Raw genomic sequence first — 26522 nt, forward strand, 5'->3', positions numbered from 1 at the left:
GAAAAAAAAAAGTGGAAAAAAAGAAACAGTCTAGAATTTCACCACCTATGTATGTCTCCACTGGCACATTAGTACCAGGTCAGTAAGGTCCCATACCAGTGCTTTCCAGAAGAGAAGACTGAAAGGATTAGGAGATTGAGTGAGTGATGACCAAAGTAAACAAATAAATTAAAAACCGGAGAGTCTTAGCACTGCTAGTGTCAAAAATAAAAAAAAAAAAAAAAGCCAAGAAGGAATTGTGGAAGGCAGGAGAAAAGGAAGGCAGAAGAAAAGGAAGGCAGGGAAAGGAAGGCAGGAAGGAAGGCAGAAAGAAAAAGAAAGAAAGAAAGAAAGAAAGAAAGAAAGAAAGAAAGAAAGAAAGAAAGAAAGAAAGAAAGAAAAAGAAGGGACAAAGTCATACACAGTCACACAGCATTATCTTAAACTTGATAACAATTCCTTGATACACGTATATTTTTTTAATATATGTATTGGGTTTATATGGCAAGATTTTGGTAGTGAGGCGTGTTGGAGAAGTGGTTTCTGTAAGAAAACAGCACAATCTGCCCTACTATTGAACAGAGACAATTCCAGCCAGCTCCAAGGCAGACTTGCTTCCAGCCAAAGCTGAGCCCATCACCAGTGTTGGTAGTGCCTGTGTGAAAAGACCTTCAAGGAATGGTAATGTATGATAGGGAAGAAAACACACCAGAAACAGCCCTGCAGAAACCAATTTGAAAGAAGGAGTGGGAAGATGTGCTCCAGGTGCCAGAGCAGACTTCTGCAGAGACAAAATATTATGAATTGACTGCAATCTTCATTCCCCATCCTCTTGTGCTGCTCAGGGAGCAGCTGGGAGTTAAGTTGAGCCTGTGAAAGAAGAAATGGTGGAAAACTGTTTTCAGATCTCTTTGTTTTGCTTTTCACTATCTTACTCTGTTGCTAGTTAGCCCAAATCTGTTTTGCCTGTTTTGGTACCTCACAAACAACTCCCTGTACTTACCTTGACTCATTAACTTTTTAGTGTGTCTTGTCCTCCTGTCCTGCTGAGTAGTGGAAGGCAGAGAGCAGCTTAGTGGGCACAGCCAGCCAAAGTCAAATCCCTACAACATAACCACATAACCTCTGTGTTCTAGATATGAATATTGGAACCAGAGGTAGTGCAGGCTTCTTCTACCTAACAATACAGCCTGGATATTGCCACTGAAATGCCCTGCCTCCTTGCAGGTGTGTCATAGTGTTTCCCAGTAAGAGCAGGCGATGGAGTTTTTGTATTGACTGTGCTGCAAACCAGATGAGAAGCACGGGGAATTTGCAAAGACCTGATGCCTCCCTAATATAAAGCTGCACTATTTTCAGACTAGAGCTGGCTTGCAGCCAAGACTGGTTATATCTAGGCATGAAGACATAACCAAAAAAATAATCCTTTATTGTCTCTTCTCATTATCAGGCAATGAAAACTACACCCTTTGCAGATTACACACCTTAACAAGGTGCTAACATTTCTGCACAGTTTTAAGGGACAAGTCTCAAGAGAAGTGATGATTTGCTCTAAAATGTGTTATTATTAGAGCTGGTTGAGACTTTTCTGAGTAAATCCAGATGCATCAAGACCTAAACGCACTGTCAGAAAACTACCCATCTGCCTGTCTGCCTGGCAGGCTGCTTAAGAATCCACAATTTCAGCATCAGGTGCAGTTGTATCATGTTAATGGGGGTCAGAAGCCTCAAGACTGGGGAAGAATAACTACTCTGATGATACAGCTTTGTAGTCATGCCTGAATTTTGAAGGAAAACGTCTTGTTTGAATTTCCCTTTAACAAGAACATTTTAAAAATCTATTTTTAAATTGCAGTCTTTAGAGCACAGGAAGTTATAGATTTGAAAGCATACAAATATACACTATTACATTTTGTAGTGCTGGGTGCTAGAAAGTATCAGTCTAGGAAAGAAATTGAATCCATTTGTTCTGGCTTAAAAAAATAAAACTACTTAAAATACTAACTCTCATTCAACTTTCTTCCCAAGTACCTACCACAGCAGAGGTCCTTATAACAAATTACTCAATTAAAGAACACCACATGTATAATGCATGGGACAGAATAACCAAGATGGAAAGACAGGCTTTTGTTCTAGCTTCGACTATATGCAATATGCCATTCTCTTTTCAACCTGATATAAAACTCCTGATATATTTTTGTTTCTTTAAATTATGTCAAAAACACCCTAAAGAGGCAAGGCACAATCCACCAGGAAATGGCCTCAAGTTGCACCAGGGGAGGTTTAGATTAGATACAAGGAAAGTTTCTTCACTGAAATGGTGATCAGGCAGTGGAATATGCTATCCAGGGAAATGGTGAAATCACAAACCCTGGAAGTTCAAATGTGCTGTTTGTTAAGAATTCACTTCTATGATCAGCCTAAAAAAATCAGGGTAAGTTACTTAAAAACCTGAACAGCTTGTAGAAATAGCAACCTTAAGTACAATGATGATGGCAAAAAGACTTTTAGAAAATGCCACTGCCTTTTGTGTGGTGGGAAGTAAGACATTACCTTGCTGTGTGTACAGAAATAAATTCTTATTGTAGTCTGTTCTACAAACATCAGAGTGCTTAGTAACATGGATGTTTAAAAAGTGAAGACATAAAGTTTGCTTGAAACTCCATCCTTATCATGGCATGTTTCATGGCATGACTCCATATTAAAACCCCATATATGGATATTTTAGTAAAATTAGATTCTATATCCACATATATACCTATAGTAGATATTTAATATAGAGAAAAGTTCTCTGCCTGAGATTTTTTCCAGACTTTGACACATTCATTTGTCATCCAGTTAATGAAGTTATCCCAGTCCTTCATCTGCAAACTACCAATTACAACTCAGAATATGAGGAAATTTTATGCACAAAACTCATAAAGATTCTCTGACTGTTTTCTGTAATCCTTTAATTATTGCATGTGAATGCCTTTTGGCAGTGTAGAGCAGGCCAACATTTTTACAAACCAGGTGCAGATAGCATGAAGGCATGTTAAAGTAGGTCGTGTCCTATTACTTTACCTTCTAATAAAATGTGTTTACAAGAGAGGAAGTACATTTGGACTTTCACAGTACAACATGATTAAAAATTATTCTAACTTAATTTACGGCGTGAATTATACAAAGTCTCCATATCTTTGTTTCATAGGACCAGAAGCTATTTATGGTACTTTTATCAAAACCACCAAGAATCTCGAAATGAGATCAGAAAGAATTCACGTTGTACAGAGATGCACAACATACTAGCAATTTCAGATTTCAGTTTAAGGTAAACAGCCAGAGGCTAAGGAAAGCCGCAATTTTTTTTTTAGCCAAACGTTAGACCATGTTGTTCTGCATTTTTATAGGCTTCTGTCATCTCACTGACACATACTTTGTTCTAGTATAAAGCATAGAGCTTGCAGATACTAAAATGTTCATTGATTTTTAACAGCTTACAACCTTCCCTCTCCAGTATAAAAATCCAAACCAACAAGTGAGGAACTAGGATACTTTCTATTCAAGTCCAAAAAACTATTCCACAACTTCACATGCCTGAAATCCCAGACTTCAGCATCACTAACCCACCTCCATTCCATGCTTACTTGGAAGGGCAACTGTATGTTGAACTTCCAGGGCAGAGGCTTTGTGACTCATGCATTTCTCCTAGTCACTCTAAATTCACTATTCAAGATGGTGCTGACCTTGCATCATCTACCAGATGAAGTTGAAATCTTCTTGATCTCTTCTCTTTGTCTTCTGAGCTTGCTGAGTTTCTGCAGGCAGGAAGATTTTTTCCCTAATTTTTTAATCTCAAGAAATTTAACATGCGCTCTAAAATAGATAATTCATTATCTTAGCTATCTTCTTTGTCTTTTGTTCCTATGAGGACAGATTCTATTTCATATAGATTTCAATGCCTTCAAGCAAAACTGTGATATGGAAAGCACTTATGGTGTCTACACTTCAATATATTTGTCCAGGACAAATGAAGAATACTTCTCTACTTAGGATCATAGAATGGCTTGGGTGATCAGTAGCTACCAGGGTCCTCATTTCTACCTTTTGGAAAGATGGATACAACGTTTCTTTACTTCCCCAGTCACCTGGGACTTGATTCTCCTGACTTTCCAAATATGGAGAGCACCTGTACAGACCCACTATGTTAGACATTATTAAAGAGTCTCCAGACAAGTTTACAGTATGTGAACAGCAAGGGCAACTAAACCCTTATCACCTCTGCAATTTACACAACTACATAATCAAAATTTAGGGAACCAAAACAAATTTCAGTCTCCAAAGGTTTTGACTTTCAAAGACTAAACTTTAGGATTTCCCATATTGCAGTCTTAGATCAAGTTTACCTTTCCCAATTCCTGCATTTAGAAATGTTACAGCTTTCCTCCTTAGTTTGTCACAGCACCTGTGCATGCTCCTGCTGGAAGTTAACCTTATTTCCTTCCTGTCCCACATTTGCCCTATAAACTGAGAATGCTGCAGCATTCCTGGCTCAGGGCCCTACATGGAAGAAGTGCTGAAAAGATGGTGACCATTTTGTGTGTCTACTCTTTTCAAATTTAGCATTCTACTAAAAAAAGATAAAAATATGAGTTTGTCTTCCCAAAATATCGTTTAAATAATTTTAGAACAAAGTCTGCAGTCAATTTATAACCTAGAAGTGACTGAAAAGGATGGAAAGCAGCAGTGTAGAACCAGATCCATCAACAGCTATGTCTGGATGATGGAGCATAATTTTCTGCATTCATTCCATTTGCCAGTAATACATATTACCAGTATGTGTCAGAAAATTGTAACACTGTAGTTCAGACAGATAACCAAGAAAAATGAGGATAACTGGCAAGCAACAGCAATGAGAGGCAGAATCCAAATACTTCAACTTTATATATATTAAAGTTAGAACAGAGATGCCTATTTATTGGCAAAATGAAAAAAAAAAAAAAAAAAGAAATTAAAACTCATCAATACTGAAAAGGAAACTATTTGCCCAGAACAAAAGGGTATGCATTCTAAGTAAATTTTAACACTATCATGACTCAGACTGAATTTTGCCTTGAAAGTGGATAGTGTTTTAAAAATTGTGATAAAAAAGGGAGAATTTAAGAATCCAGAGTAACATATCCAACTTCATGAAATTCCTGTCTTTTCATTCTGTTTTACATCTCAGACAATGTGCTACATCTGGAAGTGAGATCTCCAATGGGCCATATGCTTTCTGGAGAGTGCAGGTTCCTTTCTCTCTCTGTATAAACAAACAAAACCAGACAATAGAAAAGCTGGGGTCATAAAATTTCATATAACAATCCCTGACACACTAAAAGTGAAATATACTATGTTTCAGAATAATTTCAATCACTTGGGTTTATTTTTCTGCATCCAAAATGTGAACTTCTTCCTACTGCCCAAACAGTATTTAGGAAGTTGTTCTTCAGTTTCACTGCCTCCATGATCCTGGAGCTCCAATGTCACAAAAATAGCAGCAAAACCAGGAAATTAAACTTGGTTATTTTAAAAAAGATATTAATTTTATTTTTAAGTTTTATTTTTAAAGCTTATATAGCCATTTGTATTGCTAATCATAACAGCAAGTATGAGCACTGATGCTTCATCTCAAAGTCTCAAAAGTTTCACAGTCATATTAATGCAAAACCTCCAGGCTTCTTGACTCTCAAAGGATACAGCAATATGAATTGCATCTAATACTCCACTGATATCTGTTAAGCTCTTTCAGTACATAGTGGTTTGCTTGTGAAAACTATCAAGGAGAAAAAGCCCAACTCATGATCAGTAGTAGTTTGCTAATAGTCCAAAAGCTTTTTCAAACATGATATGAAACAAGCATGTTCCTTTTCAAATGATGCCACCACTGTATTTTTTAAAGAAAAGAAAGCAATACCAACAAATGGCAAAAACAAATTTAAAAATCAAAATACGTACAAACCTAGAAAAAACCCACATTGCCACTTGACACCAACAAACTTTCAATTTCAACAAAGTAAAACTTTTTTTGGAGAGTTATGACAAAACTTGATTATCACAGTTTGCACTCAAAAGAAGCTGAAACACAAGAATACAGAAGAAAAAGCCTGTTTATGTTGATGGTGTATAAAAAGAGTTTTATCAAAGTAACCATCACAGAAGCAAGACATTAAATAAATAAAAATGGTGAATTGAGCCAAAACCACATGAATGCATAAACCCCTAAAGTAGAAATTTCAAATAGAGTAACTGATAGACACTTTGCAATAACCCAACTCTAATTTCCCCAGGACTTGAATAGCAAAAGTTTTGAGGAAAAGCCAAAGTATAACCTCTTAAAAATAATGAGGATGTTTCTTGGTTGTAATGACTCTAGAGCTGCAGTTCATGCATGCCTGGGAAGAAAGAAACCCCTTCAATTAATCTACTTCTCTACAGAGTGGGGCATTGTACTGAAGAGAACACAGAAAAAGGTCAATATCCTAGGGGGTGTCTGCTTTGCTTAACAGTAGCAGTTTTAAGATTTCTCTTAATTTTGCCCCTTGTGTCACAAATGTGATTTTGCCCTCTTATGTCACGACTCATTCTATTCTCAAATCACCAGAATCACCTCTCAGCTCTATTTGTCTGTCTTATCTCTATCTCCATAATATTTTTAACTCCCCTCATTTTAATTTTTTTATTTTTTATTTTTTAAGAACTATGTTTAAAAGTTCATCAGTTTTCATCACATTCTGTCATTTAGATATAAGAATAGATTTTACACAAACCTGTGCTGGAGGGGCCACTAAGCATAAAATGCCCAGGGGTTGGTATCACTTAGTACTTTGCTGTCATCACTAAAGGAAAAATCAAGCCCCCATATGGTCTGTTCTTGACTAGTGCAAATCAGAAGAAGCATTCCTTAAAAGCTAGCTATTATTCAGGCACAATCATCATCATGCTAGCATCTTCCAAAACAGCACCATAAAATTCTAGATTAAATCAGTACTCATGCCCTCCAATTTCATTTTATTGCTGGTCCTGCACAGCCACCATTGCTCACTGCATCTCATCTACAAGCTTTGTGAGAGTTTAAAGGGCATTTCAGAACACCTGTCTCAGTTCAGACACTTGTCTTACAGTCATATTACAGATACCAGGCTTGCAGGAAGAAGAGCATCTTAACAGATACATGCATCCAGGCATGGCTGTAACTACACAACAAGTGACAGCACACCTACCTGAAGGAAAAAAACTCAACATCAATAACAAAAGGTCCCCAACTGAACAAGACACAACCCAACAACTTTTTTAGCAAAGGTATCGAGGAAAGTCAGCATGTCAAACCCAGCAGCTGGAATCCAGAGCTAAAATACCTTCTCCACTTGCTTGATTATACACTTCGGTATGAAGACAAAACCCCCCAGAATTTCATAATTCTTAATAAAAACAAAAAAACAAATAAACAAAAAACAACCACACAAAAATTCCCTCAATGGCAATAACTTTTACACAATATTCAGGAAGGCTCAAATTGAGATCATAGCATGTTTCTTGTTAGGGCAGCAGCAATTTCCCATGGTTTGAAGAAGAATTCCCACACTTTAAAGTCTGTTGTAGGTTCACTGAGTTATAGACTACTTTTCATGTTAGTTAATCAGCCCAGACTTCTCATTAGTTTACTTCCACTGAAACAATTCTCATGGTAACAGAGAATTTTGAAATGCTGCTTGTTAATCACCAAAGTCACAAGTTTCTGCCCCTTAGAGAAGATGCCAGAAACAGATATAGTGACAGCAAGAAGCTTCCCTTTCTTCCTGAAGAGGGATAATTCTTCTTTAAAGACTTGTTATCCCATGCTTTTATTCAGGGAACTGTAGTAAATGAGATTGATTTGCTCTTCAAAATATTTCAATAGGGCTTCAGAATGGAGCACACTTCTGCAGCCTGTTGTAGATTTTGGGAGCACTGGTGGTAGTGATGGGTAGGTGATAACAAAAGCATATGGAGGATTCTGATTTGTTTTTCTGTAGAATGTTTTCATTAGCAAATGAAGATTACCGACAAATAGATGCATCTCAGATTACTAATTTGCTGAAATTCTAATGGAAATATAGGGGTTACAGCCCACCCAGAGCTCAGATTTGCCAGTAGCTGTCTTGAAGACAATAAGCAAGATGAGGGACTAAAAGCTGCAGGAGCTTAGGAAAAAAACACAGGCTCTGAGCCAGCACACCCAGTGGGCTGGTATCACAGCTCTCAGGCTCTCTGTGGAGAGCCAAAGTGTTCTGCATCTTTAGAGACCTATTTTAAAACAGAATAGTATTTTATTGTGCTTTATTCCACAATTAAGAAAGCTATGTGCCAGAAAAATGTGCTGCTTTCTGGCACTTTAGACAGCGCAGAGGAGAAGGCATCAGCTCATACTATCAAAACCAAAATGATACCTTTATTTAAAATCATTTTATGGTAGAACACTGACAAAACCCCTACCTCACATTGTTCAATCCCTAAAATCAACGCAACTTTGAGTATTCCTTTCTCCTTGTCTCCAAAAAATTGTTGACTTTATGCTCAGCAGACCTTTTGCAAAGGGTTTAATGTTACTCTCCTTCCATCTGCCTCTGGAAGTCAAGATGATAAGAAACAAGGTATCTGCTTCTGTATATTCAGATGCTTCATGGTAAAAAAATTTCCACATTATGAAACTCTGGAGTTCAAAAAAATTCAAGGTCAAGCAGTTGTGATTCTAGAAGATTTTTGCCTTGAGTCAAAACCACTTGAGTGTTTTTTTGACACTGAAGCCACCAGAATGAAGTGGGATTAGTAAAGTTATTGTGCTAACCAAAGAAGTGGCAAGAGATTTGCCAAAGTAAACACCATTGTGTGTACATCTCTATACACTGCGAGGCTGTAAAAGTCTATGCATTTTTCCATATATATAAATGCCACTAAACAAGAGAAGAAAAGGAACCCATTTTAAATAAGAAGCAAGTTCCTCAAACATTCCTTAAATTTTGTTAAGTTTCATACAGGAAAGCCAAGTACTTGGCACATTTCAACAGCAGTAAAAATGGTAACAGTTCCCTGTGAGAAGACAGAATTCACTGTGGAAATAACTTGGGAACTAAATTTGTTTTGGACCCTATCTTCCTAGTTCAGGAAACAAAAGATTTGGAGCTAAAGAGAGACAGGTTTTAGTGAAACAAAACTGTGTATCTTTCTCATCTGATAGATGTGATGCAATCTGTACTGCTTAGACAGACTGAAGTCATGGAGAAAGGCAAACTGATTGAAACTCCACTATGATCACAGCCAAGATTTGTAGTCATTCAGAAACAGCAAGGTATTTGATGGTTTTATGGCTCAATCTTCTCTGCATTCTCGGATCACATAAGCAATAATATCCTCTGAAATATTTTTTTCTCCAGGCTGAATAAGTCCTCAGTCTCTCTTCATTTGTCACGTGCTCCTGACTCTTGGTGCCCTCCCCTGGGTTCACTCCTGTATGTCAATATTGTGCTGAGCACACAAAACTGGACAGGGTAGTCCAGATGTGGTCTTACAAGTGCTGAGTAAAAGGCAAGGATCAGTTTCCAGAACCTGCTGTGAAGACCCTTACTAATGCTGCCCAGGGAGTGCTGTGCACCACGACCTCAGAGCCTTTTCTGCAGAGCTGCTTCCCAAGAGCTGGCACCAAGCCTGCCTTGTGGCTGGGATTTCCACAAACCAGGGCAAAGAGCTTTTATTCTTGCTGAACTTCACAAGGTTTATGTAAGCCCATTTCTCCAGCCTGTCCCTCTGACAGCAGCCCTGCCTTCCCAATTTGGGTCACCCCCACCTGCTTTCACCTGCAAATCAGCTGACAGTACCCTCCACCCCATCAATGAAGACATTATCAATGAAGACATTGAATGGCATTGGTCCCAGCACTGACTCTGAGGGATCCACTACCCCCTGGCTGCAAGCTTGGCTTCACAACCTTGGTTTTTTAGGTCCAGCCTATTTTCTGTCCATTTTACAGTGTCTTTATCTATCCCATGCCCCACCAGTGTTGGAGGCTATGGAGGAAGCTACAGAGGGTGTCAAAGACCATTACAATTAAGGTATATAAGAACCACTGCCTTTCTTTTGCCAGACACCTCATCACAGCAAACAAGATTTGAATATGGGAAGTATTTTTTTCTTCTCCCATTCACCTTGCTGTCCTCCATGTGTTTCCATTATTTGCTCCAGCAGTGTTCTCAGGGACTGAGGTGAGCTGACTGGAGTACAGTTATCTGGATCCTCCTTCTTGTCATTCTTGATAATCAAGCTCCACTTACTTTTGTATGAAATCCAGGGGATTTAAGTGATGCCTAACTATGTCTTCCTCTGCCAGGGATACTTCATCAAGTTGAGGAGCTCAGGGACCTGGAAGGCCTGAGGACAAGCCTTGCAAGTAAAAACCACAGTATAAAAGGTACCTTAGCCTTTCTCATGACCCTTGTCACTATGTCGACTGTTCCATCAAGCAATAGGGCCACGCTTACTTAGCCTTTATTTTACTCCTGATGTACTTTAAGAAACCTTTTCTATCTTGCACTTCCCTGGGCTGGAGATTGCTGAACTCCATTCCTATGTAAATAGACAATACCTCTGTATCCCTCCCAAGTAGTCAGTCTCTGATTCATTGTAGCTTTTTTTGTGTGCGTTTGAGCAAGTCAGGACCTCCTCACCCATTCACAGTCATCTTCTGTACAGCCTGTCTTCTGAATGGGGAGGACAGCTCTTGTGCTCAGAGGATGCTGTCCTTGCAGACTGGATAGCTCTCCTGGGCTCCTTTGTCCTTCAAGGATCCACAGGATCCTGCCAAGCACGTCCCTGAACAAACATCTCCCCTCATCACACTATTGATCATCTGTATCAAGAAATTGTCTTCAATCTGTTTCAGAAATCTGGATTGCTTGTGTTCAGCCTTATTTGCCTTGCAGTAGTTACTGCTGAGGTTAAAGTCACCCAGGAATACCAATGCCTGGGACTATAAGGCTTTTTCCACCTGCCCCGTGATTGCTTCATCTGCCTTCTCTTGTTGATGAGAAGGTCTAGAGCAGACACCTATCTTGATCTGAACTTTGCTTTCTGTCCTCAGGCTCTCCACTTGTTTGCCACTTCACCCAGGGGTCTGTCCACTCAAAACAGACTTTTATATAGGGCATAAAGGGAGAGCATCTCATGCTGACACCCTGCTAGCACCTTACGGTACTACATGGGCCTTGTATTTACAACTGGGCTCAAGGTTAAGAAGTAAGGGATGAGTGGGCCAGACATGCTGAACTTTCCTAGGTTTGTCCCTTCTTCGGTGAAAGAATGTTCCGAAGTTATGACTTGCTGTCACTCTTTTCAAATATACCTGAACCACAGTAATTCTAGGGAAGGAACAAGGTCTCATTAGGAAAGAAGGGGAATGCATGCATAGGCAAATGGAAAAATTTCCACAGGACTGACTTCAGTGCTGTTGGAATAGAATTAAAATGTTTTTATTCAATTATTAATCATAATATAGAGTCACTAACAATTCTACAGATTAGAATTCAAAATCTTTAATGTGGACTACTTATCTAATGATCACTTAAACCAATTGTAGACAGACATAGATTTTCTATATGTGTCTCCAAACTTATATTAATTAACAAAAAAAGTCAATCTATCTTTCATGATGGAATATACATATCACTGTTTGCAATATCTGATCTAAAAGCTACATAATTCATGACCTTGCACAATTTTAACCTCCTCCACATTTCTCAGATTTTATTTCACTGTATTTAGTTTATTATTTAGACTATACATGATGCAATGTTTATATGATAATATTGATATAGAATCATAGATTATCCAGAGCTGGAAGGGATCCACAAGGATCACAGAGTTAACCCCTGGCCCTGTGCAGACATTGCCAAGAGTCACACCATGTGCCCAAAAGTATTTTCCAAATGCTTCTTGAACTCTGTCAGGCTGGTGCTGTCATCACTTCCCTGCAGAGCCTTTTCCAGAACTAAACTACCCTTAGGACGAAAAACCTTTTCCTATATCCAACCTTAAACTCCCTTGACACAACTTCAGGCCATTCCCTGGGGTCCTGTCAGTGATCACCACCGAAAAAAGATCAGTGTCTGCCTCTCCTCTTCCCCTCAAAAGGAAGTTGTAGACTCCAGTGAAGTCTCCCCTCAGTTTCCTCTTCTCCAGACCAAGTAACTTCAGTCACTCCTCATACGGCTTTTCTTCTAGGCCCTTCACCATATATACAAAATGCTACATATATATTTAAAAAACCCCAAACCAACAAATATATATATATATAGTATTATCTATATAAACTTTTAAAATGTAAAGTTTCAAATACATCACTAAAAAAGCACAAGTTTTATCATTAAAGATTTTCCCACTATTTTAAAAAACTTTTTTTTCTGTTAAAATATACCCTTGGACACAGATGTGTACAATTGTACTTTCAAATAAGAAAATGGTGCACTTTAATTGTACAGTGCTCAGTGTATCACAAGTAACTGCCTGCCATTGTGTTCTCTAATGCCCAAGTCTTCTTCTATGCTAGCCTAGTCATTATGCTATGGAGTCATTCAAACCACAGACTGCTTGACACCCTGCTTTAAAATATCCTGAGGTTTTAGCTGGTATTTGCTACTTATTTGCAATGGCATGATAATTATTAGTTTAGTAAGTGCCTATAGCAAAGCTTGTTAAAAAAAGAATGTTTCACATCTTGACTTAATAACCTCTTACAGGTTATTTTTTACTAGGATTTACAAGTTTAGTTGGAAGCCTCCAGTCTTTAAACCATCTGCATGCAAAGAAAAATAATGGAAAAAGGAGCTCTGTAGCACCCCCAACACCTCACATCATATATTAAAAAAACCCTACCAAACCCCAAAAAACTTGAACCCCAAACTCCAAAGTTTTTTGTTTACCACAAATTTCTTTAAGCTAAGAATTTCTTCCTGGCACTGCGAGTTAATTCATCTGAGCCAGACTTTGATGTGCAACTTGATTTCTTCAAGCTAGAGATGAAGCACCAATTACTTACCTGACTCACACGCAAATGTCTTTGATGTCTCATCATGAAAGATAATTGCCACTGCATGCTTCTTTGTCTCTCGAGGCAATCTGGTTATATTTTTGATATTGTGCAGCTCAGTTACCTTAAAATGAAGAAAAGTATTTTAGACCAGTGTAAAAATAGTACAAATAAAAATATTAACCTTAACTGCTCAATTTTTACTATAAACTGTTTTTCCCCTGTCCTAGTTTCAGCCAGGACAGGGTTAATTTTTCACAGTAAGCAGGAGAGGTGTGTGGCAAGGCCCAGATGTTATTCCACTCCACCTCACTCATTGCCAGGGGCAGGAGTAAGGAACTCTCTCTTCTTCCACTGGGGAGAAAGCATGGTGGGGAAGAGTCGGTTATTGTTGCAGGCTTTTCCATGTAAATTGTTTCTTTGTGCTGCTGGTACTGCTCATTTTTCTGTCTCACTGCTGTTTCTAGGAAATCATTCTTATCTCAACCCATGATTTTCAGCTTTTGTGCCTCCAATTCTCAACTCCATTCCAAAGGAGTGGGAAGGGAAGGGGAAGGGAGGAGAGAGTGAGCAGCAGTGTGGTTCTGAGTCTCAGTGGGAGAACTAAACTGGGGAGTACCCTTCCTAATCCCCTAGGGTTATTTATATTTATAAGCTTGGTAATTGGTTAAAAAAACCCACATAAATAGGTAGAGTCTTAAATTGCAAAACTTAACTCTAATAACTCTATTTCTCTAATAGATTTCCACAAAATTATGTTTCTTTAAAAAGTCCTACATGGAAATAATTTACAATGACATCAACTCAGCCTTGGGATTTTGTATAATCTATTTTTCAATTTCTATACTCATACAACTTGGATCAGTTTCAGAATCTGCATCAAATAGAAAACCTAATTTTGGAAGAACAGTGTTTCATTAGTTAAGGAAGGTAACTTAACTAATATGTCAAATAGCATCACTATTTTGTAAGGCTAGATCCTCATGTGTCTTTAAAATGTATCTGTCATCCTCAAAAGAACTCAAACTTTCCTTTCATTTTCTAAGTATTTGAAAAGTTTATGAACAATAAAATACTCTTGCAGCAAATTTACAACATAAAAATTTCAATCTATTTCCATTTTCTTTTGATGCATGTATATAACAGCAATTAACAAAAATGGAAGAAAAATATGTTATTCCAATCTGGTGGCCCAGCCTATATTAAACTGATTAACACTTCATATTCTGAAGTATGAATATTTTCTCAGTTTCTTGGAACTCTGGACAAACTTTATCTGGTTAGAGTTATTTTTTCTCAGGCAGGACATTTGCCTCTGGCAGAATTAATTTCCAGAAAAATGTCAACCATATAAGTTTGGACATCTATGACTACAGAAAAAATGGACTGAATGTAGGCGGAGTTTTTTTGTTTGTTTTGCTTTGTAATTGTTATGCTCCTGGTGTACAGTTCCAGCATTCCTTTTCACATGCTGAAAATAATTTTAAAGCAGAAGAGATTTTATATGGTGCATTAAAATATGGAACACGTTGAGGCAAAGACATTTCAATAAAATAATGATAGCAAAAGAGCAGTGAAAGGCATCACACCAACAAAAGAAAATGAGACAAGGCATGAAGAGGAATGTGTTGGGTGCTGATGAACTTGGGACCAGTTGGAGACTGCTTTAGAGTCTGTCTTGACAGCCTTCAGCAAAACTCACTCCAGTTTGTCAATATCTTTGCTGTAACAGGTGGGCCAAAAATGGATGTGGTACTCTAAACATGGTCTAGTGTGTGCTGAACTGAGGAGAATACTCATTCTCTGCACTGACTGGCCATGGTTCTGTCCATACAGCCCACGGAGCTTTGCTGGCTGAAGCACCAAGATCCAGGGCCCTACCTGCAGGCTGGCTCCCAGCTTGCCAATGCCAAACCTGTGCTGTCACAGGGGCTCCTCTATCCCCTTGACTGGCACCTGCTTCTTTCCCTTATTCAATTTAACAAGGTCCATGTCAGCCCATTTGTCCAGCCGGTTCAGGCTGCTGAAAAGGCAGCTTGACTACCAAAACCCAATCAACTGATCCTTCCCAGTCTGCTCTCTGCACATTGGTGCAGCTCCCTTATTTCCTGCAGGTCCCTGATAACAGTATCAAGAGAGGTCCCAGTACAGACTGCAGCAGTTCCACACTTGCTGCGGCCCTCCAAGCAGGTAATCACATTGAGCACATTGTTAACCAACATAACCACAAAATAACCAACCCATTAACCACAACTTTCTGTGTCTGAGTAGCTGACCATCTTTACATCATCTAGACATCCACCTGCATAAATAATAACGTCCCAACTTCAGTTTGAGAATGTCACAGGAGAAAATGTGAAAAGCCTTGCTAAAGCTCTTCTCATACCACATCATAGATGGTGATCATACTGGTCAGGCATGACTTACCCTTGGTAAATCCATGCTGCCTTTCACAAACATTATATGTACTCCACAGTTCTTCCTATAGGCTGAAGTAAGACTGCCAGAAATTCTCCAGGCTGACCTTTGATTGACTGCCAGAACTCTCTGTATTCTCCAAGTTTACCTTTTGACCTTTTTTTGGACACAGGTGCATTTGCCTCACCATTTGGCTCCTAATCCCTCATAATTTTAACTTTTGTCATACATTTTCAGAGCTTTGTAAGAATCTACGTATTGCACTATTTTTTGGCTTGGGGGAAAGAGAAGGTCTGAATATCACAAATATCCCTGTCCCATTAAAGAAGTTACTGAAATGTCTGTTGATTTTCCTTGATCCATGAATGGTAAATGAACTAATGTGTGAGAGGGCTCTTGTCATCTCAAGGAAATCCCCCAAAAGAGAGGAAAGAAAGCATTAGTAGGCAGAGGAGAGAGCAGACTCTAGAATTCAAAACCTGAGGGAACAATACCAAATCCATAAGTCATTACTGAATTTTGAAGACACAGAAGCCCCCAAAGTCAGGGGTCCAGATCTACTAGTATTGCTAAAGACAGGGTACAGATCTACTAGTCTTGCTAAATAAGAAGATATAGGACCAAAATATTTAAGATGTTTTGGGACACAAAAAAGTTCAGGTTATTGTTAAAGAAAATTTAGAAAATTGCTGGTGGTGCAATAGGAAAGGGAAAACACTGATAGGAGGAAAAAGCTCCAGTGATTCTTACACAAGCAATTAATACAGAAAGTGACATTTTCACATGTGTGTGCATGTGTGACACTGCGCAACACACAGATAAAAGTGCCTTACATCTTGCTGTACTTAAAAGGAAAAATTTCTCTCTCTGGCATAGCAGAAAAGGAAATAGAATTGTTTTGAATAGTGACAACAAGGCATATTAAGCTTTCTTCTAGTCTCTGTTATATAGAAGAGGTCTATTTTTTTTTTTTTTAATACTTCAGTGTTGCAGATTACTGAAAGATCCTGCAATGCTTATAAGATAATAATGATAATAGAGCCAAAAATCTTACATTCCTGGCACTAGAACTAGAAAATTTTGATAGTAATTTATGTTTGAAACATAAATACAGACATACTGGAGTACACACAACTACCTGTAAAGATGGTTTTTTGAATCATCTTATTGGTCAGTACATTAATCCTGCCTTGTTTAATATAGTCACATATGCAACATCCATCACACACTTAAGAATACTGTCAGCAAAAAAAATATACATACAAAAGAATTCCTTTTATTTGCTGATGGGAATTTAATGTCTGAAAGAGACAATGAAAACAGTGCCAAATTCTTATGTGCTGCTTTTTGGCACCCATATGAGAGATTAAGTTGAACAACATGCAAGGCAAGTGAAGAAAAATAGTCTCATGCAGGAAAAAAGGGTATTTGTTTTAAACACATTTTGATTTTCCTTTGTCTCTGAAATCATAGGACCTCCCTAGACAGCACAGAACCTCTTGTAACTCCGATGTGACAAAGCTACATGAATTGCCTCTTCCAAACTCCCTGACTTTTATCTTCTTTCTTTAAGAGAAACTTTTTGAGCCATTTGTAGTCTCCAATAGAAATTATATCCCTCTTGTCTACAACTTTCCATAAAAGTGGACCTATTTGAAACTACTATGAGATATTGTGAGACACTTAAATCCTCGTCAAATACTTAAGTGGTTTAACATGTGTGGCCAAAGCATTTCTGCCAGGTAAGCTTTTTTTCTTCAAAAATCATATCTTTCTCATTGCAATGCTTTGCTTTACAGGAACTGAAGGAAATAATTTTAGCTACAACATTTTAAGGATATAGGAAACTTATAAAGATTTTAGGAAGTATCATTTTACAGGGCAAGCTAACAGAAAAAGAAATTAGAACACTTCATGAACACAAATTTACACTAACAACTAGAAAGGCCAAATTATCAAATAAGCCCCTCAGTATTTCTATTGCTTATATAATTTTCAATATCTCATAGAGATGAATATTTTCTTCAATGTTCATCTTTCAAATGGTACTGTATGCTTCCCTCCACGCTCAGAGTAGAAAGATAGAGGCAAAACTGTGAAAGTCTATCCTCCCAATGATAGAGAATTAAGTTAATGAAATTCTGAATTCTGGATTTGATGACAATTAAGCATGAGTCATATCTCTACTTGCTGAACATGTGCAATTAAAAAACACCTGAGAGTATATCATCTTGTGTGAAGGAAAAGATGAAATTTGCCTTGGAAACCAGATTGTTTTATCTCAGGGATTTTTAAAACCATTGCTTAAATTTTATCTATTATTAAAAAAACCAAAACCACAAAAATAAATAAGCGTTTTTAAAAGGGGAAAAGTATCAAAGCTACTGAAAAGGCAAATAGAAAACTTATAAAAATCATGCTACTTTGAAATAATTTAAAACATCACTTAGCAGATCTTAAGAATGTTTTAAAAGACTAATAAATTTTTTTAAAAGTACAAAAAAGTCCCAATTTTTTATGAGTAGTACATTAGGCAAATCTACTTTTTTAAGCAAGGAGCTTTATACCAAAATTTGCTCCCTGTGGTATCATAATGGACTTGTTTACAAAATTCAGTCTAATACATTGAAAATATTTTTGTTCCTCACAACAACAAAACATCATTCTGAACCTACCTACACCACTGATTACCTTACATCAGTAAGAGAAATGTAAAAAAGGGAAAATTTTCTGTGCTATTACACATGTAACAATCTTACCTAGATGTTCCAAAAAAAAAAAAAAAAAGAAAATAAAAGAGCATTTTCCCATTGTGGGGTTATACTTCACTGGAAACTTTGTTAACACTCAAACCAACAAAAACTTTGTGAATCAGTTTTCCTATTTCTCCCAATTGTGACTGTCTAGAACAAAATTAATTTCAACAATGAATAAAATCCCTAATATTGCCTCCTTAGTGAGCAAACTTGCAAATAGATTTTTTCTGATTTTTTTATCCTTTGATTTCTTCCAGTAGGTGAAATAAATTCTTTCTTATTAAGCTATGATTTTGTAGTATACAAATTTCCACTACCATTAGCATGTTAGCTTAGACTTTCATTTCTCTCCTAGACATATAGTGCTGTTCTCCATATGTTGCTCACTGTGGTATGTGCTAGGGACTCTTAGCACCTGGACCATTTCTCAGTTCTCCTACTCCTCATCAATAATTCCTGCTTCATATGTCCATCACTCAGCAGCCCACACACACATTTCCTAGTTTTTGGTTTGTTTTTTTTTTCCTAGTTCTTGATTTTTTTTTTGTATCAGTCTTTAAAATCCCTTTTGCTTTTTCTCTAGAAAGACAATGTAACACTGATTGATGAAAAGATGTGGAAGACTTACTAAACTTACATGTTACCAAAATTTGCCAAGGTTTCTTTCTTTCTTTAAGATTTTTTTTTTCATCTATTACACAGGATTTTTTTCTTTCTTGGTGGAGGGGGGATGGGGATTGACATAGCTGTATCAGAGGCATCCAAGTCCTCTACTTCTCATTAATATTTGATAAAAGGACATAGCCTTGAAGGGCTGCTAGGCAGCATAACTTCTAGGATTTTTAAAGGCATAATCTCACTCCTGCAAAATTATACTAGGCTAGACTTGCATCAGGGTCTCAAGGCTGCACATCAGTGTTGACTACTACAACTCGGTTCCTCTCACAGCCAGGAATTTGCTTCATCTCAAAGATTCCTTGAAAGCACAGATGAAAACAAACACACTTGATCTGGAAACAAATATTTTTGGATGTTTGGCTTGCTCACCAAAATGTAATACTTTTTTACAGACACATCAAGCACTGAACAAGAAGGCGAAAGATCCTATAATAAGGTTTCTGACACAACTGCTCATATATCTTGGTCACTCATGAATCATTTAAATATTGATTCAAGTAATGCAATGCACTTCCTCTCATCCTTATTATTTGTCTTTATCTTGGTCTGGAGGTAAGCCCAAAACTTTAACTTGTTTTGAGTTGGTGTAAAATCTCATCTGGAAGAAAATCACATTCAGAGCTTCCACTTGCTTCCTTTAGTAAAAGTGACATAGGAATAGTAAAGTCCATAACTATCAACACCTTGTAAATACTGTCTAGCCACATCTGGGTGGATCAATCATCAAAAAAAAAAACCCAACAACCCAGCATGGAGCAGAACATCAACCTTAAAAACAAGAGAAGAAAGTGCGAAGGACTCCTCTGAAGGAACCAACAGTTAACAAATCTCATGCTATACGGTCAAAAAGACGAGAGGATCAGAGGAATTATTTAGCTTATGCCCTCCCTTTGAAAAAAAATGTATCTTCATTTCCTTGAAGTCTTATTATAGTAATATTTAACCTGAGAGGTTCACAGAAAATTAAAGTCACCTTTCTGCATGAAGATCCTAAATTTGACACTAATACCAAATTCTTTCAATTCCCTATTCCCTACCAGAATGCACAAGCATTGTCAGATGCCCGGGGACTGAGTTACAAGAAATACTAAATGAATGGTTTGTTTCAGTTTTAGTGCATGTCTGTGCCAAGAGACTAGGAAACTGTCTGAAAAGCATTCTGATAGATTTCAGAAGCCTAACTCCACTTGTCCCTAGCTACACCAATTGGAATTTAATTTCAGTAAAGCCATGCTGCAGATATCTGGTAAATAATTCAAGTGTAGGAAAACTACTAATATAAGAAAGCCTTCAGTGCCATGTAGCCATAGCAGGATACACAGGTATAGGCTGATGATCAAGGAAATTATTTTGGATTCTTCTATGGAAAATAAAATCAATGAACAGCACACACAAGTCAGTTACATCTGTCTAGCCAGAAAAGATCAGATAATAGATTTCTAGTAACAAACTTCTGGTCTCTCTTAAAATACTTCAGCCCTTGCCTATCAACCTTAAGTCTTCTTTTTGAAAGGGCATTTTTTACCCAGGTAAATAACAAAATAATTACAAGATCACAATTTCATTATACTAGCAAAATATTTTATATTATGAAATTGTTACTGTCAATGCATCTTAAAACACCTATCCTTTAAAATGTTTGGGTGTTTCATTATCATTTCAGTAACTTAGTTATATTCCTAGATGTGAAAAGCTATTAAATTCCAAAAGACACCTAAGAGAAACAAAGGCTTATATTAACTGAGATGCATTGCTTCTTAACAGTATCTATGTAGTTTTCTTCTTTTCTGATTACTTTCTTTGGAGCTATATTTATTTCTTTCAAAAAGGAAGGATTTTAGGAACAATTCAATACACTTTCTCTTTAATCTATAACACTTCATTGTTGACAAACAGTGGACATTTTTTGTTTGCTTCTTGTACTTAAAATCTGTTCCAGTCATGCAGCTGAAGATGGAGGATTTCCTTTTGTATTACATGGACATGTAAAGATTGTACAAATATGACACATTGTGGGGTCTGATGCTCAAATTGTACGTTCAAATAGATGAGATAACTCTTCCACAATTACAAAAATATTACTTCCAAATCACTTAATATATTTGCATCTCTACAAAAATTACAATTCCGTGGTAAATATGAAAGGAGGTCCAAAAGAGATGAAAACCACAAAAATCATGAATAAAACCTTAAGTGCCCCATTCTGGGTTATATCTTATTTGAATTCTTCCAACCGTGTGTCTCCCATATGAAACTGGGGAGGGAAATGATTCTGCAATTCCATCTACTGAATGTTATTTCCACTGTGCAGAGTCCTGGAAATTGCCTGGGCAGAAGAAAAGGTCTGAATTTACATAAATGGGTTTCTGTTTTGCATTGCATACTACCTTCCTGTCATTTAAGTTCTAACTAGAAGAAAATAGAAGCAGAAGAGAAAGTTATAAAATGCAATCATTTATCCTCTTATTTCTTAATAATGGCCCACCTATGACCATCTGTTGTGTAATACCACTCAAGCAGTAACGTGACAGAGCAAGAGCCAACACAGGGGCAAGGAGCAGGGACACCAGTGAGGGATGCCCAGACAGTAAAGAACCACCCCAAACCAAAACCAGCAAGGCAACAATAAGAGGGTGATATAAAAAGCAAGGGTCATGTCAACTATCACAGCAAGAAAAGGGCAAAGGAAGCACCAATATGCTGCTTCCAGTCTGCAAAGGAGAACATAACATGTTGGCTCAGTACAGATCAGAGGACCACAGACAGGATCTCAAAGCACCTAAACATCTGCTTTCAGCTCAGCTTTCAGTGACACTATCTGCAGCTAGCAGTGGCTCCTTTGACATTGCTAAATCCAATTGCCACAGAGTAGAAGTTTTGTTACAGCTTTGGATGGAGCTGGATGTGATTTGGGCCCTTAAGAAAAGGCAGTGTGCTGTCTGAAAAGCATAAAGACCTTTGAGACTGGGGAAATGGCTGCATTAAAAGAAGCACAGGCCATAAATCAAGGAAAGTGACTTTTTTCTTTTTTTTTTTTACTCAGTATTCATTAGATCACATCTCTAATACCTTGCCCAGTTTTGGGACTCCAATGAAAATGTGACTCCAATGACAAAGTGAGTTCAGCAGAGGGTCCCCAGGACAGCCAGAGCTGCACCTCTTGCCCTGTGGGGTGTAGAGGTTGAAGGAAGTAGCTGCTCCATTCTGCAGCAGGGATGGCTTTGGGATCCTCTAACTGCAGTCCCCCCTGTGCCAGCAGGGAGATTATAGAGGAGAGAGAGCCAGGCTCTTCACAGCTGTGCCTGGGGGGAGGAAGATGAACAATGGGCATAAACTGAGATAAGAGATGTTCAGACTGCATATGAGAAGCGATGTTCCCACCATGAAGACAGTGCAGCAGTGGGACAGGCAGCCCAGTGAGGCTCTGCAATCTCCATCCTTGGAGATTCAACTGGACATTGCCCTGTGCAACCACGTTTGCTCAGACTTTCGACCTCAGAGGTGGCTCTGCTGTGAGCAGGAGTTAGACAAGAAAACTCTTCATAAGAAATAACTTCTAAGTCTAAGAAAGGGATGCTAACAGACCTGCAAGGATATTTGCACCTTTGTGGGCTTGGGTAAACCCTTATGGTATTAGGCCATTCAGAGTATTTAAGATGAAACAGATTGCCGTGACATCAGCATATATTGCTCAAAACCAGCAATAGGACAAGGAGATGCAAGAGACTGGAGAACAGGACTTAAGGTTAAACTTAAGGTTAAAATGTACTAATAGGCAGAAAAAAAAGAAAAAAAAAACATATTTCATGAAAGAAGAGCAAATCTTAAAGCATAAGATTACAAGAGAAACATAATAAGGGAGAAGGGAAATCTCAAGATCAGGGAAGTGAAATAAATGGATCATAAAAGAGCAAAAACAATTCAGAAAGAGAACAGAAGAGTTTTCCCCATCTCTGCATGTGGATTTACTCTTGGAAAAGGAGTTGTTATGGTAACAACACTCTCCAGGACTATTGCCAAAGAGTGGCATATCAACCTCCACATTACACCTCTAGGGCAGGTCTCCAGCTGCTATCTCAGAGGAGTCAGTGTTTAAGAAACTTCTACCAAGTAAATGTTCATTCCTCTAAGTACTAAAAAGAAACCATGCCTATAACAACAGTAAGAAACTTGTCTGTTAACTGAAAAAGTACATCATAAAAAAAAACCAAAAAAAACCCCAAAAAAACGCAAAACCGGGTAGAATTAATGAATATATTTAAAATAAATCAGGCTAAGTATAAGGCAGGAATGTCAGGGCAAAAAAGAAAACTTTGATGGGAAGAAATATGTGTAGATCTGATAGTAGAAGAATAATGAATAACTCCTTCTTATCCTCCAGATAAAATTGAGATTTTAAAAAAAATGCATGTTTGAATTTTTCAGCATTTTTAGAAAACATAGATGCTATTATGTAAATTTAGACTCAATACAAAATAAAATAATAATTTTATTTCTCAAAATTTAAATAAATGAAAGAGAAATTAAAATTATTACTATTTACAACTGTAGTGGGTTGACCGCTGGCCAAACTCCAGTGCACTCACGAAAATCATCTACTCATCTTCCTCTGCTATAACTGAGCAGAGGAGGGGAAAAATCCAGTTAAAATAAAGCTGGGGCTGAGATTAGGATTAGAAGAAGAGGAAAGCAAACTCAAAATGTTAAAGAGTATAAAGAAAATGTCTCTCCATTCTTTAAGTCTTAACTATTTCTAAGTATTAGAACATCTGACTTTCATATAGGCTACAACCTGGGTACCCAGTTCCATGGTGTGCTATAACTGATCACTTACCACATAAGCAGTTACAAACTCTTAATTTTGTCTCAATGAACTCTAAAAAAAATTAGGGATGGAAAACAATCTTTCTTGACTAGCTTTTGTTATGCTACTTTAAATGCTAAATTGATTGACAGTGTTGGTAAATCAAACTTACCAGTGCAGAGTAAGCATATTAAAGTCATATCAGCTGCCTTTACTAGGCAAAGATGTAGGGATTTTTCCAAGCCAAGTTACTTTCTCTCAAGCCATGCTGCTGTAATACTGTCAGGATTGGGCTGCTGCCTAACCCATAAAATCAACCAGCCTGCTGGGATTATTCTGGTTCTGGCTGGCAGCCTGGTGTTTGAAAGTGATAGTTGAAATCTGATCAGTTCATGTGCACATGGACCTATTCCCTTAACAAACATTTTAATTAGGATTTTAAAATACATACTGAAAAAAATGCATTCACACTTCACGGGGTAATTGTGCAGACAGCCATTGGCAGAACAAAAATCCCAGTTCTCCTCAATCTCATTTCCTTGCTATCCTAAAGATCCTTTGAAATATGTTTTCCAATCTAACCTTTCATTTTGAAGAGCAATCTGAATACCAGGCTACTGTGCATGCATTAAAATAAAAGGGGAAAAACACAGCCTCTGTAAAAGTGAGTGTTGACAAAATTTAAACTTATGCCTTAATACTAAAACAACACAAATTTTCTAATTTGCAACCCAGGTGCACACTTGAAAAATGACATCATGTTAGAGCGAGAGATAGCAGAGGGAGAAGATGATTCACAACTGAAATAAAATAGGTTTCACAATTATCCTTTCAAATTTCAGCTCCAATTAAAAAAAATGCTTTCAATATCGAACTTCCTGCTAGAGTTAGTAGGCATGCAACCCATATTTATGCAATATTTCACTATGAACACCAGATCATTAGATGAGTCCTAATATCCTTGTGGAGTGACTAAAATACACCGGACACTCAGACACCTTTTCCAGTTTTCAGAGTTTTAACTTTTAACATTCCCAAAGTACATGATTATGTCCAGATCCGTTCTATTTTTGACCCAAAGGTATTGGTTAATTAAAAGGAATATGTTGCTGGTCTTCGAGTGGAAAGAAAAGGAGGAACATACTTTTCCAAAACTTCCTTTCAATTTTCCTCTCAGTTTACTTACATCAGCTGACTTGCATTAGTTTCCAAAATTATCGTGTTAGATCAGCTCAATTAAAAATAAGTGTTTATTAACATAGACTAAATTTGAAAACAAATCACTTACATGCAGTAATCACTTCAATGCAGTAAGTGATGTGTATATATAATTCTTCCTGCTGAACTGCAAGTTAAAACCCTAACCACAAAACCTCTCACTGCACTGACAAACTGGGTCAGGAGTGTTGGAGGATCCAAGTAACCGCAGGCTTTCCATGCACATCAATTATTATGCCAGTATCTATGCTGTACATGATGCCAGTGGCCGAGCCCCAGGTGTAATTCCTCTTCTTATCTGTTTCAATCTGTGCAAGCCTTTAATTTCAGCTGCAGCTCCCTTTAGCCAGATCTTGAAACCATGGGGGAGGCTGGGGTCAGAAGCAGGGGACAAAGGCTGGCTCATCTCTAACATAACACTCACAGGGGAAAAAAATCACAGCTGAGAATAAACTCATGATGCAGATTTTAAGGACCTCTAGAATGCTGAGTATCTGCTGAACTATCAGGGGATATATTCAGAAAAGAATTAATTACATTAGCCAGGAAAAGAGACATCTTTTTCTTTGCAGTCCTCATTCTTGGCTTTCTCACCTTATGCCAAAGGGGAGAAATACACACAGGAGCACAGGACTCAGCTGGGGGCTTGGATACACTGCTGGCCATGGACAGCAGCAAGTGGTGCAAGCACATCTGTGTACATCTACAAGCTCAACCACAGACATATCCACTAGCTGACAGTTCCTGGCTTGTCTTGTTTCAGGAAAACATTAGTACTTACACACCCACCACAAAAGTAGTACTATTTAGAAAAACTTTCCCCTCTGTTGATTTTTAAAGGTTGTAAATATGCCTCAGTGTCTATGAAAATAACTCCCATCCCAATCCAACAATGCCAAAATTGGCATTTTGGTTCTGTTCTTAAACATTTATATTAGAGCCATTTCAGATATTCTTGAGGAAGGATTAACAGCACCAGTCTACCTATAAGATTCCTCATCAGAAAAATGCATCAATTAGATGAAAAACTACCAGGTATAGAGGGAAAATGAATGAGTTTAGTTTAATCTAAATTCAGAAAATGTCTTTACACATGTGTGTATACATACATTCAAAGTGGTCCAGACATCTCTGGGAGAAAAAGGTGAAAGAGAGAAAAATGCCATAGAAACTGAGGTAAAAGAAAATTGCAAGCGTGAAGTAATTTGCACAAGAAGAAAAGGAATTATTCTAAACAGAAATGTAACCCTCCTTTTAGGATTATTTTAAAATAGTTTTGATTTCTTACAAACTTTTAAAAATGTTTTAATTTTATTTGTTTCTAAAATCTACTGAAGTTTGTTAGCTGATAATTTGAAAATTCTTTTAGCTTAATTGTCATTTGGGATAAATTAATTTTGAGTATCTATTATGACAATTACACACAGCTACATTTTCAACTCTAATGCATTTTTAATAACCTTCATCAGCCAGTGATTTGAATTTCAAATTTCCCTCTATGAAGAAGAAAAAATTAGATAGTTTTGTGCTAATTTTCATAATAAATTGCTCTTTATTTACATTGCAAAGCCTCCCTTACTCCAAGTAAACCATA

The 26522-nt window shown here is 37.5% G+C and overlaps 1 protein-coding gene across 1 annotated transcript in view; it reads right to left on the bottom strand.

Moving 5' to 3' along the window:
* DOK6 (docking protein 6) overlaps positions 1-26522 on the bottom strand; it is a 239923-nt gene that overhangs the window by 110427 nt on the left and 102974 nt on the right. The window contains exon 3 of the mRNA XM_059853228.1: positions 13064-13178. Coding sequence (XP_059709211.1) covers positions 13064-13178 — 115 coding nt within the window. The remainder of the gene's footprint in view (positions 1-13063; positions 13179-26522) is intronic.

This window comes from Haemorhous mexicanus, chromosome 1 (genome assembly GCF_027477595.1).
Source record: "Haemorhous mexicanus isolate bHaeMex1 chromosome 1, bHaeMex1.pri, whole genome shotgun sequence".
Lineage (NCBI taxonomy): Eukaryota > Metazoa > Chordata > Aves > Passeriformes > Fringillidae > Haemorhous > Haemorhous mexicanus.